The sequence below is a fragment of the Phocoena sinus genome, chromosome 13, assembly GCF_008692025.1.
Source record: "Phocoena sinus isolate mPhoSin1 chromosome 13, mPhoSin1.pri, whole genome shotgun sequence".
Taxonomy (NCBI): domain Eukaryota; kingdom Metazoa; phylum Chordata; class Mammalia; order Artiodactyla; family Phocoenidae; genus Phocoena; species Phocoena sinus.
In genome coordinates this window covers 58,127,255-58,139,865 of record NC_045775.1, presented here as the reverse complement: position 1 = coordinate 58,139,865, position 12,611 = coordinate 58,127,255, and the positions used below count along the sequence as shown (strand labels likewise).

The 12,611-nt window shown below is 42.5% G+C and overlaps 1 protein-coding gene across 1 annotated transcript; it reads right to left on the bottom strand.

The window, feature by feature from the left end:
• Positions 1 to 2,580: 2,580 nt before the first annotated feature.
• On the bottom strand, positions 2,581 to 12,501 carry PNO1 (partner of NOB1 homolog). The gene is made up of 7 exons (XM_032652423.1): positions 12,206 to 12,501; positions 11,822 to 11,971; positions 9,154 to 9,237; positions 8,907 to 8,967; positions 8,553 to 8,670; positions 4,058 to 4,128; positions 2,581 to 3,363 (listed from the first exon to the last, which is right to left on the bottom strand). Exons 1-7 carry the CDS (start codon positions 12,410 to 12,412, stop codon positions 3,296 to 3,298), a joined length of 759 nt encoding a protein of 252 aa, XP_032508314.1. The 5' UTR covers positions 12,413 to 12,501; the 3' UTR covers positions 2,581 to 3,295.
• Positions 12,502 to 12,611: the final 110 nt, after the last annotated feature.

Below are 12,611 nucleotides of genomic sequence, written 5' to 3'. Positions count from 1 at the left end.
AAAAAGGAGCCAGTCACAAAAGAACAAATACTGTTTCTCTTTTTTTTTGTGGTACGCGGGCCTCTCACTGTTGTGGCCTCTCCCGTTGCGGAGCGCAGGCTCAGCGGCCATGGCTCACGGGCCCAGCCCCTCTGCGGCACGTGGGATCTTCCCGGACCGGGGCACGAACCCGTGCCCCCTGCATCAGCAGGCGGACTCTCAACCACTGCACCACCAGGGAAGCCCAATACTGTATTTTTTACATAAGTTCCTGGAGTTGTCAAACTCATAGAGACAGAAAGTAGAATGGTGGTTCCCAAGGGCCAGGAGGAGAGGGGGAGGTAGAGTGTTGAATGGGTACACTGTCGGATGGGGAAGATAAAAGTTCTGGAAATGGCGGATGATGGTTGCATGAGAACGTACTTAGTGTCACTGAGCTGTACAGTTCGAAATGGCTAGAATGGGGAATCATGTATATTTTACCACAGTTTAAAAGAAAGAGTAGACAAGATGGTAGAAATCTTTCTGGATACTTTCCAGGACTTAGAAAGAAATGCTGTTCAAGCTCTTATATGTCTTGAAGCAATTTTTGTTTTATAGAATGGATTTTTGTTTTGGGTGCATTGGGTCTTCGCTGCTGCACCTGGGCTCTCTCTACTTGCGGTGCGCAGGCTTCTCTTACTGCGGAGCACGGGCTCTAGGCGCACGGGCTTCAGTAGTTGTGGCGCACGGGCTCTAGAGCACAGGCTCAGTGGCTGTGGCGCACCGGCTTAGTTGCTGTGTGGCATGTGGGCTCTTCCCGGACCAGGGCTCGAACCGGTGTCCCCTGCACTGGCAGGCGGATTCTTAACCACTGCACCACCAGGGAAGTCCTTCAAACAATTCTTAGTCTTCAGAAATTCCCACATGCTCAAAAATCGCTCATTAAATTAGCTCACGTTTTAAGCTAAGGTCCACTGCCACTTCAACCTTTTACTAACCTTGGGCATTATAAATTTATCAGCTAGCCAGATCAAATTAGCGAGTCCTTGCTCTCCCAAACCTCCTTCGGATTACTGGTGTCTTTGAATGATTTCTTTCAGCAAATGAGAAATTAACATTTGTATAATACAAGCATTTTGCAAGTTGTAGGATGGTTATGTACACTGTCACCGTGTACTCAATAATCTAACATTAAGCATGCTGTCCCATGGCTCTGGAATCAGGAAAATCAGGTCTCTTTCCCAGATGCTCAATGAACATGAGCTTTCTTCTGTAGACAGGATGAGAATTGGAGTCCATATCTTCTGGAACGACTAGGAGGAAACAACAAGGTCTCTTCCCTTACCGGCCACTGAATATCTAAGAAAATACTCCCCTTTCATGCCCATTCCCCAGCCAAGTAGCAATTAATATGTTAATAAACTGTTATATGATGTGTCCGAAATTGTACTAGATACTGACAATCTAAAGATCAGAGGCTTTAGGGTGGGAGGCAGACACTAAAATAATCACAGGTTAGCATGACAGATGCCACAGAAATATGGATAAGCATCGCTAAGGCTTTTGGTTATTAGATTTCATGTCCGGGCCTTAGAGAAGAATTTGAAGAAGTGATTTGATCCAGGTCAGGATCAACTCCCACTGCAACTACCACTGTGATGTAGTCAGATTTATTACCTCTATTTTTTCTTCATTATTCCATTCCAGGAATTAGCTGGGTTTCCTCTAACATTTTGTTTCCCTTTCAAGCCCCAAGCAGTGCTGATTCCCTGGGGGTTGGGGATGTTTGCCCAGGGAGAGGCCCAAAACTCAAGACGGTAAAAGTTCAGTATCCCAAATTTTAGCAACTGCCAAAGAAATATATTTGCTCTTATATTACTGATAGTTGTAACTACGTAAGAAATCTTCAAAAGGAAGTAAATGCAAACAATACCAAAAGATTCCTTCACTTTAACATAGAAAACTTGCTCCTATATTACTGATAGTTGTAACTACGTAAGAAATCTTCAAAAGGAAGTAAATGCAAACAATACCAGAAGATTCCTTCACTTTAACATAGAAAACCCGTGTTTTTCCAATCAAAATTATGCTCTTTAAGAATCAACACAAAATGTTTATGGTTACGTAGCGATGGTTCATCTCAGCCAAGCGCTTTGGAAACCTGATTAAAACTGTGGACCCATTCCTTAGAAAAGTACACCCTAAGTACTCACCATTTTGCATATAACTTCCTGGACAAAGCGTGGGGGGTAGGCAAGTACCTCCTGAAGCCTTTGCAGGCTCCAGAGTAAGACAGTCCCGACAAATTCCTTTTCAAAAGGATATGAGTCAAATGATATCAACATACACATACACTCTCCATGCTGTTGTGTTGCCAAAGGATAAAAAAATTACTGCTGGGACATTTCCAGCAATTTCCCACTGGATTCCCACTGTAATATTAAGTATATCTAATCCCAATGCAATGTACAAAATAGTTTGGGATAGTGGCACATGTAACTAATAGAAAGCTTAATAGCAATACTTAAAAACAACACTTTTTCTAGTTCTCACATGTACTTTCTAATACTCCTATCATTAAAAGTTTTGGTTAAGGGTTGCAGAGATGTACAAGAGAGTAACATCACACAGTTTAATGAAGTAGGTTCCTTTCATTAAAAAAATGCATAATATAAATCAGAACATTTAGGCAGACACCTGTTAAAACAATCTATTACATTTGCAGAATATAGTCGTTTTCTTAGGAGTAAAAATATTCTTTTATCATATTTCACCTTTACTACTTAGAACAAGTATACCCAAACACTGGAAAGGTCTGACTGCTTTCATTAAACACTTATTTAAAAAATAAAACTCCTTCCTCACATCAACCTTGTGATGTAGTCTTTAATTTTACGAACTGCAAAAACAGGTACAAATATTAGCCTTCCTTGGCCCACAGAGTATATCCAAACTGCTGCTATGACCTGGGTCTAAAATATTCACACACCATCCAGTATTAAGGGTCACAAGTCAAGAGAGGTTTTCTGAGATAATTCTTTTAATTACAACTCACAGAGAAGAAATAACTTTTTATAAATTTATAAACAAAAAACTGAGAAGCTAATACAGAACTGTTTTTTTAAATAAGTTTCCCTCCAAATGAGAGGCTTATAAACTATGCAAATCTATATGTGATTTAAAATGGAAAAAATAAATTATACTTAATGTGCTAGTATAAATAATGGTATCCACGACTGAAAAGTTCTTCACATGGTGTCTGGTGACCACTTGTAGAGGGGAAAGGCATTTTCTCTAGAGTTCAAAGACAAGGTAAAAAGTCTCTGATTTGAAATCAGAATCGGTCTGCCGCTCTGCTAGCCACAGCACGAATATTGCCATAAACCTTTGATGGAGGATTTCCTGCAGGAGAAAATAAAAAAGCTTATCCACACGTATACATACAGATGCTACCATGGAAAATGGTCTGCAACTCTACAAAGGACAGGGACATTTTCCGCTGGATCTACCTTAAATCAACAAAAGAACCATAAAGGAAACCACATAAATATTCTCCAAAGAACATTTTAAATCCTAACAGCCAAAGACCCTGAGTTGTCAAAATGTTTCGAAAAGCAGCCAGTCAGACCTGGGCACAGCTGACCTGGGCACCGCGGTGGATCCCGCACGTTTCCCGAGCAAGCGCTACAACCCACGGCTCAGGCCGCAAGTGACCGTACTTCGTGGTTTGAAAATGGGACTAAGTCAGCCAACTAAGATGACTGACTGATGCTGCTCAGCAGCTCCCTTTTGGCTGAACCTAAAACAATGCTGCCTGCTATTCTGGAAGGGCTCCCTAGCGCACCTCATCAGGGGACGCAGCGAGGATGTAAGCAACGTGATCCAATAGACCCTTTCTCTCGGGTTTGCAGATGGAATCCAAGCAAAAATATTCCTGCTTTCTCTCTGGGCCCACATTTGCCAACCCCCAGGAGTTTCTGCTTGCTACCTTTGTCATCACCCTGACCCTAAAGTGACCTGCAAATGCGATCTGAGTTCCTAAATTCCCTGTTCTTTTCTTTCAGAGAAAACAACATAGGACGAAAACTGCTGTTACCCAGGATGAGATTGCAAATAGCCGTTCTTGCCATCTTGATGTTTTGGAAAGAACCAAGGATGTGAACTTTCCTGCAAGAGATACAGTGAGACAGGTTAGCAACAAAAAGCATTTCCTTAACGAAGCCCCATGATCCAGGAACTCTGGAAACTCACGGTAGATACAGATGCCTCAATAAAGGTGGTGGTGATGGTTGCACAACTCTGTAAGTATACCGCAAACCACGCTGAAGGGGAATGATAAGTGCATTGTATCCCAGTAAAAACTTACGAGGGAAAGACATAAAAAATTAAAAAACAAAACTCAGTTCTTTAAGACCCTTGGTGAATAATGGCTCCTATCCACTGAGTGCTCTCCAATACGCTAGGGCTTTACATACACGTTCTCATTTAATCCTCGCATGAGCTTTATCAGGCAGAAGTTATGCCCACTTTACATACGAGGAAACAAGTTAGTGAGAAATCAAAACACCTGTCCGAGATGACGCACTGGCAGAGCTGGGAATATTAAAGTACCCAGATGCAGGTAATACTGTACTTAGTTAAAACATATTTGTATTTTAACTGCAAAGCTTTCTAAAGATAATTTAGGGACTTCCCTGGTGGCGCAGTGGTTAAGAATCCGCCTGCCACTGCAGGGAACACGGGTTCGAGCCCTGCTCCGGGAGGATCCCACATGCTGCAGAGCAACTAAGCCTGTGCGCCACAACTCCTGCACTCTAGAGCCCGCAAGCCACAACTACTAAGCCCACGTGCCTAGAGCCCGTGCTCCACAACAAGAGAAGCCACCGCAATGAGAAGCCCGTTTGCTGCAACTAGAGAAAGCCTGCACGCAGCAACGAAGACCCAACACAGCCAAATATAAATAAATAAAAATAAATTAAAAGAAATAAAAAAGATTTAAGATTCTCTAAATTTCTTCACTAGTCTCTGGAGATCATCCAGACCTTTTTACTGGGCATTCCTTGCCGAATGCCTCAAGTTAGACTGACAACATAGCATTTTGCTTTTCTGAGCCCATCTTCCAAAATACCAGTAAACTTAGTAAACTGACACCAAAATCTTCAGGGGGGACGTCAAACAGAACCCTCTCCCTTCCAAAGGCTCAGGCATTTCTGAAACTGGGGTAAAAACGAGGCTAAAAACAAGAGAATCAGTTGAAGTCTGTTCAGGATGATCCCCAGGTTTCCTTCCCCACTCCGGGCGACCAGGCAACCACCTTACTACCCCTCTGTAACTCTGGTAAAATTAAGGGGTGGGGCTGCTCACTGCAGAAGGTGAAAGCCCTGGGGGCTGGACCAGGGGCACCAGGCACAGTGGAAGTAGGAGCACCATGACGAAAACAGGGGCAATGTCAAGCAAACATCTGCACGATGAGCCGCGAGACTTCCAACTGTCTTCGTAACTGGGCTCCAAGAGTCTGTCAGCAGAGAGACTGGAGAATACTTCTCTGGGGAACCTGGCCTGCTCATTGGGAAAGACCAAAGATACTGACATCAGGGCTTCCCCAAAGAAACAGGCTGGCAATCATCCTAAGTGAAGCCTATAGGCCACCAGCCCCCCACCCCTAGCCCACCCGCAGGCATCCCGAGCCCAGGTTTCTAGTCTGCTCCTTACGGCCCCACCCTTCACATACGACGCCCACACTGAGGAACCAGAATCCGAGGAAAGCACCCGGGTGCAGAAGAGCTGAAGGCACAACCAGCAAGCGGAATAAAGCAGTACAGAAACAGAAACTCCAGGGAGAAAAGAAGAAAAACAAACCAAAAGAAACCCCAAAACCAGTGAGATCAGAAAAGCAATTTTCAGGCACGCATGAATTGACAACAGGATGTTAAGAAAACTGAATAGAAGGATTAGAAGACTAAGTTGCAGGAAGGAATTCTGAATGAGAATGATTTACAATAGATGTGTATACTCGGCCAGAATAGAAGACATCTTCCCAACCAGGTCTCACAAAATGTCCTTCCTGTGCTAAGCGAGCTCCAGGACTACCTACACCACCAAAACAAGGAGGACGCAGGACAAAGAATCCAAGAACCGAGGGATTCAAACACCGAAGGGGCAATGGTGAAAGAAGGAGCCGGGATGGCAACTGTGTGCCAGGCAGAGGGTAGCAGCGCTTCTGGAACAGAAGGCTCCAGGAGAGATTTCTAAAATGTCTGATGCATCTGAGTCCACCAAGCGGAGATACAGACAATGTATGGCTTTCTATTCAATTAGTATGCTGAAATATTGAGAAAGCACACAGAAACATAAGAATTATTTCTTCATGTGACAACAAAGTTGCAGAGGACAGATAAAGTAACCACAGTACACCACCTGGCTCAGCTGTTAATACCCTGAGCACCGATTTCATGCTCAGGTAATACTGAGCTTGAGTCGAACCAAACCCACAGTGTAAAGGGAGGGGCAAGCAAACGGGAGCGCTGGAAAGGTTGAGCATGTGGGCGGAGGTGGGGAAGTCCAAAAGAGGAATCTTCATCTTTCACAGGAGAAAAGCAACAGTGAATCTGAGGGGGGGAAATTAAGCTGCTATACAAAGATATTTGGAAATACAGAGGAAAAATAATTTTTACAAGTTAACTAGCTGAACTTGAAGACTTGAAATTTCCTCCCTCAGAGGAAGGGGAAATGGAAGCAGACAGGAGGAATTATTTTAAAGTACGTGTACGTGTAACTTCGATAAAAACAATATTCTGTGAAGTACAGCATGGAAGATGAGGAGATACAGAAGCAAGGATACATACAGTGTGAGTAGTTTTGCTGCTAAAACAACCAAAGCAATGGGGCAGTGGTTGGAATGGCATACAGGTGCCAGGACATATAGGTCACATTCTTTCCCATTTGATATCCTGAATGTATCTGGAACAAATGGTTTTCAGTTTTATATTTTGTTCACATCCTACTATGATCTTTGCCAGGTTTTCAGCAACTCATCAAAAATAACATTTATGGGTTCATAACAGTCCATCTTATGGCTGTATCACAACTAATATAAATTGCTGAACATGTGGATTCCAATTAGCCTATTTACAGCAAAAACTGCAAGACAGTACATTTCTTTGCCAGTACTTGGCACTGAAAAAAAACCTACTACTAACCCCCAACAAAATGGAGAAACTTGAAACAACATGCTAATTAAAAGAAGCCATATATCAAAGACTACATATTGTGTATTTCCACCTATATGAATTCCGAGAAAAGGCAAAACCATAGTGACAGAAAGGAGATGAGTGATTGCCTGGGAATTGGGAGGGGCTGCAAAGATGCACAAGGAACTTTTGGGTTGATGGAAATGAGCACAGTGGGATCACAGGACTGCAGAGTATTTGCCAAAAACCCATTGAATTATATACCTAAAACAGGTGACTTTAATTGTATGTAAACCACACTGTAATACAGCTGTTTAAAAAATTAGTTCAATGAGTAAATTTTAAGTTAACCCTTAGAAATACACTGACACATTTATAAATTATAAACTTAATATGATGCGTTAACCATAATTGGACTAGCAAATCAGTTACATTTTAAAATTTCTAAATTAACAAAAACTTTTAGGGCTGTTTATGATATTTTAAAGCGTGGTAAACATTTCAATTTTTGAAATTTCTAGTTCAAAAGAGTTTTTCCCATGGCTCCGTGGTCCCAACTCCAGGCTCAAGTCATAAAAGGTCAAAATTATAACACACCTGTCTTCAGGTAAACAGGGCCACCAATATAGTGTTACCAGTTTTCTATTTACAGTATAAAAAATAGTCTAAAATTCAGATTCGAAAATAATGGTGAGCCCTTTGGTTCAGAGCAAAGATGAGATGGTTTTAAATAAAATTATTTCTGGATTTAGCAGTAGGCAGGTCCCTCCTCCTCTCAGTCAACTGCTTCGTTTCCCAACTTCACGGCATTATATAATCTCTGCACCATCTGCCAGTAACCCCAAACTGGCAACAGAGCGGCTTCAACCTCCGGCAGGGAAGGGTAATCCCAGCTTGACTTCCTGCACCCTTATTTTAAGCCTGTATCATCTTATTGATGTTCACGTATAACTGCTCTCTAGTTTTCCCCACAATGTGCAATGCTCACCTTCCTTTTATGAAAGGCCTTTATATATACGTGCATGTGTGTGTATATACATTTATGTTTTTCTTTCTTAAAGGAAAGCCTCACGATGGCATTCAACACACCTACTCCTTGCTCTCCTCTACTGATTTAATAGATTCTCCTAAGATACTACTTCAATCTTCACCTGTCATATAATTTCTTTTAACAGTGATTCTAAACATTTCCTTCATTACTAATTGAGAAAAAAGCTATAATATCTAAGATTTTCTCAACTAAATCTGTTTTCAAAGTAGATAACTATTGATCCAGAACCATATCCTGACAAAGATTTAGTGGCTACATTATACGTAAAATACAATCTTTATCACTTCTGGAAACCAGCAAACGATCAACTATAAACTATGACAATAATTTTCTCAAGATCACATACTTACACATCAGCCAGAACTATCCGCGTCCGTGTCACGTTCTCGATGGTGAATTTGGTTTTTCCTCCTTTGCCGGCGATTCTTCCTATTGCCCTCGACAGGTGGTCTCCCTTTAAGGGCTTAACTAAATGAGAAAAGCAAGACCTCAGGAGGGAAGCCATCCCAGCATCACCCACTTCCATGGGAAGTTTAATCATTAGCCAAAGTTCCCTACTGAAAGACATAAAACACGCATTTTTGAAAAAGCTGCTAATGACACAACTCAACTGATGTGACTGGAAAGCTGAGACTCAGGTACAAGGCAAAGCAATAGAAAAGTACCATCCAGTAGTTCATATGAAAAGACCACCATACACTCACCATCTGTAATTTCAAAAGACTCTAGGAAGAGGTCATCCAACCTAATGAGGGCAAGTGCGTCCTGCAATACAGAAATACACTGTGAAGCTCTTCCATTCAGGCACCTGCGAATGAGTGTTAAGCTAACTCTCATAAACTGTAGAACTACAACACTCAAAAAACAAAACAAAAAAAAGCCCAGATCCATCAAAACAGTCATATGGCGTATTTTCCAAGCCCCCATTTCAGATATCATGAAATCACTCACCTCTACCTGAAACCCAAGAAGAAAGGCTTTCACAAAATCAGCTGCTTTTGTCAGAGCGCTAACATCTTTGGTTTCTTTACAAGTCTGTTAGAAGAAAAAAAAAAAAAAAGGTGTGGCTACGGAGCACAAATTACAGCTCGGAATGAAAAAGATAATATTCTAACAAACTACTAGGATTGACCTTTCCAATTATTATAATTTCCTTCGCTACCACCCTTCCCCTATATATTCTCTATGACCCAGTTTTTGGTAAGTACCGTGTTTAATTTTCAAAACAAAACTTTGCTAACTCCAGAACTGGGCAGTGCCCCCCAAAGACTGTCAAATGACTTACTGTACTCCAAGGCTGATCTGACTCTGGAGTTACCAGCAAGATTCCTCCAATGGCTCCCATTCTGAAGGACCTCCATCCTCGGCCCATCCCACCCAAGCTGGTCCTCTTCTCTTCTCCTTCAATGCAGTCTCCCTGGGAGTCCTGATCTAATCTCCCGACTTCAACCATCATTCCTGTGCTGATTTTTCTTTCCCAAAGCAACAACTCTAGTACTAATTACCAAGAATGGTTTAAGCAGGGGATCCTGCCCTCAAAGAGTTTATTCCATAATCACAGATACAGGTGCTATTCATAAAATGCCCATCCCTGTAAATGATGTGTACGACAAAGGTGCTTGACACACTATAGCTCTAATCTTCATGTCAACCTAAATTTAAGTAAGATAAATACTTTTGTATTTGGGGAAACTCAAGTACCAAAAAGTAAAAAAATAAGGTTTGAACACAGATCTGATTCCAAAACCATCATTTCTCCTCCCCCACACAGACTCACAACTGAGTTGAGGAGACCACATATTTAACAAATTTGAAACCATACAGGGTTGTGTAATGGCACATATAAAACTAGATCCCAGTCGCAATTCTATATGTGACTTCAGGCAAGTCCCATGAATGCTCTAGGTCTTAAGTTTTCTCATTTGTAAAATAAGGAGGTTGGAATGGAAGAGTCCCTACTAGCACTGATGACTTTGGCCAAGAAACTCCTTGGCAAGTTTCCTCACATCTGTTAGATGGGGTACGTCATCTACCTCATAGGGCTGTCCTGAAGACCAAAATGATGTAGTGCCTGCCAAACCACTGCTATGTGTCTGGCACAAAGCAGTATCAACAAATGTGCTGCAATTCATAAGACAGTTAAGCACAATAAACGTTTAGGCCCTGAAGACAAGACTGAAAAATGGACTGACGGTAAAGGAGAAAGAACTTGAGCTAGACCCTGAAAGATGATGAAACTGAGGAAGAAAAAGGGAGTAGGGAGGAGAGGGCCTTCAGAGAGCAAATCCATCCATAATGATGGACAGAAAAAATGTTCAAAGAGATGGTGAGAGAACTTGGGAATGAGACTCCTACTTGAAAGGCAAATTCAGTCAATAACTTTTATCTTTCAGAATTACTAAAGATACCAAGATATCAATAAAACCAGTGTGGTCTGAAAATTAATCTGGCTCTGGCATAGAGGATGGAGTGGTGAAAGGAGGTTTAAAGCAATGAGGTAAAGGACACTTATAAGCAAACAAGAGGTTTTGGCAGAAAGCCATAAAAACCTGAATGAAAGTGCCAATACTGTCAAGTTCTGTATTTTAAACTTTGCCAACTATTTAGACCGGTACCTCTCTGCTTTATTCCATTATTCTAGTCCTTCAACAGAGATGAGTCTATACCAGTCCTGATAATGAATCGTTAAAAAGGAAGATATAATTACTTTTGGTCACTCATTTTGATACAAAATTGGCACCCTGAAAAAATCCCCCCCGGCTTCCCTGATGGCGCAGTGGTTAGGAATCTGCCTGCCAGTGCAGGGGACACGGGTTCGAGCCCTGGTCTGGGAAGATCCCACATGCCACGCAGCAACTAAGCCCGTGCACCACAACTACTGAGCCTGCGCTCTAGAGCCCGTGAGCCATAACTACTGAGCCCGTGTGCCACAACTACTGAGCCCATGCGCCACAACTACTGAAGCTGGCGCGTCTAGAGCCCATGCTCCCCAACAAGAGAAGCCACCACAGTGAGAAGCCCGCGCACTGCAACGAAGAGTAGCCCCCGCTCGTTGCAACTAGAGAAAGTCTGCATGCAGCAACAAAGACCCAACACAGCCAAAAATAAATAAATAAATAATTTTTAAAAAAAGACAAAAAACAAAATACCCCAAAGTTTACTACTTTTATTTGTCTAACTCCTAGACTGACATCATGGAATGAACAAGTGAATAAGTAAATAAACACATTTATACACAATTTACACTTAATACTTTTTTGTTCAAAAAAATACCACTAAAATATATAGCACCTGTACTGCAGCAAATACTTTGGTTCTTATTTAAATACTTCTGAAACATGACAACCTCTTTACTAAGCCTTTTCTCAATTAAAAGTATTCTAAGACACAGCTGGTATTTTAGTATGATTTCAGACTGAAATTATGAGTTCAACTAATAATTGTGTTGTATGCAAATTTTGAAGGTATTTGAGAGGTTCAAACACTAAAATATATTAGAAAACTGGAAGAAAATCATTCAACAAAATAAGCCTCATTAAGGAAAGTCTATTCATGCCTTTTCATCCCCGCAGAAAAGAGAAACCGCAGTATATTTGAAAATAGTTAATACTATCCTCACCCTGATTTCTATATTCCTCGATTTCAAGTTAAAGCGTATCTGAAGTCCCAAATGCTCCACAATAGGTGTAAATATCTTCATCCAGTTCTCTTTTAAGGGAGTATATCTGTTAGCTGGGACTGGAATTTTTCTGGTTTCTTCTTTCCCACCCTATGATACAAGAAAACACAACTCAGGAGTTATCTGGAGGAACAGGGGGTGGGTGGAGATATGAAACAACAGCTGATTATCAAAAAGACCCCTTTAACTGGACGAATTAAACATCAGGAGAGTCACCTCTCTAAGAGCTTCACGCCAGAAGAAGCTTCAACATCACCCAGAGGCCACCGTCCTGACCCGCCTGTGGCCCCTGCCCCGTTCCTGTCCCTCGGTCCCCGCCAGTACCAGAAACCCGTCCCCGGAGAGGGGCGGGAAGACGGGCCTCTTGGCAGGCCGGGCCTCCTCGGTGTCCATGCGGGACGCGCCCCCGCCCTCCTCCGGTGCGGACAGCTGCTCAGCCTGCCGTTTCTTCGCCCGCCGGCCACCTTTTCGGGTGACCTGGGTGAAGCCGGCCTCGGCCAAGGGACTCTGCGCCTCCATCTCGGTTTGCATCCTCAAGAAACTCCAGCGGAAGCTTGCTGCTCGAACACGTGCTGGGCTGCACGGCGCAGGCGCGCCTCGCAGGACCCAGCCTTCGCCAACCAGCCCTAGGGCTCCGCCCCCTTTCCTAAGAAGTCCCATGCAGGGGACCTGGAGCAGGAATTTGTGTGTGTGTTTTTTGGGAAGAGGGAAGGGCTGTCCTAAAATATGA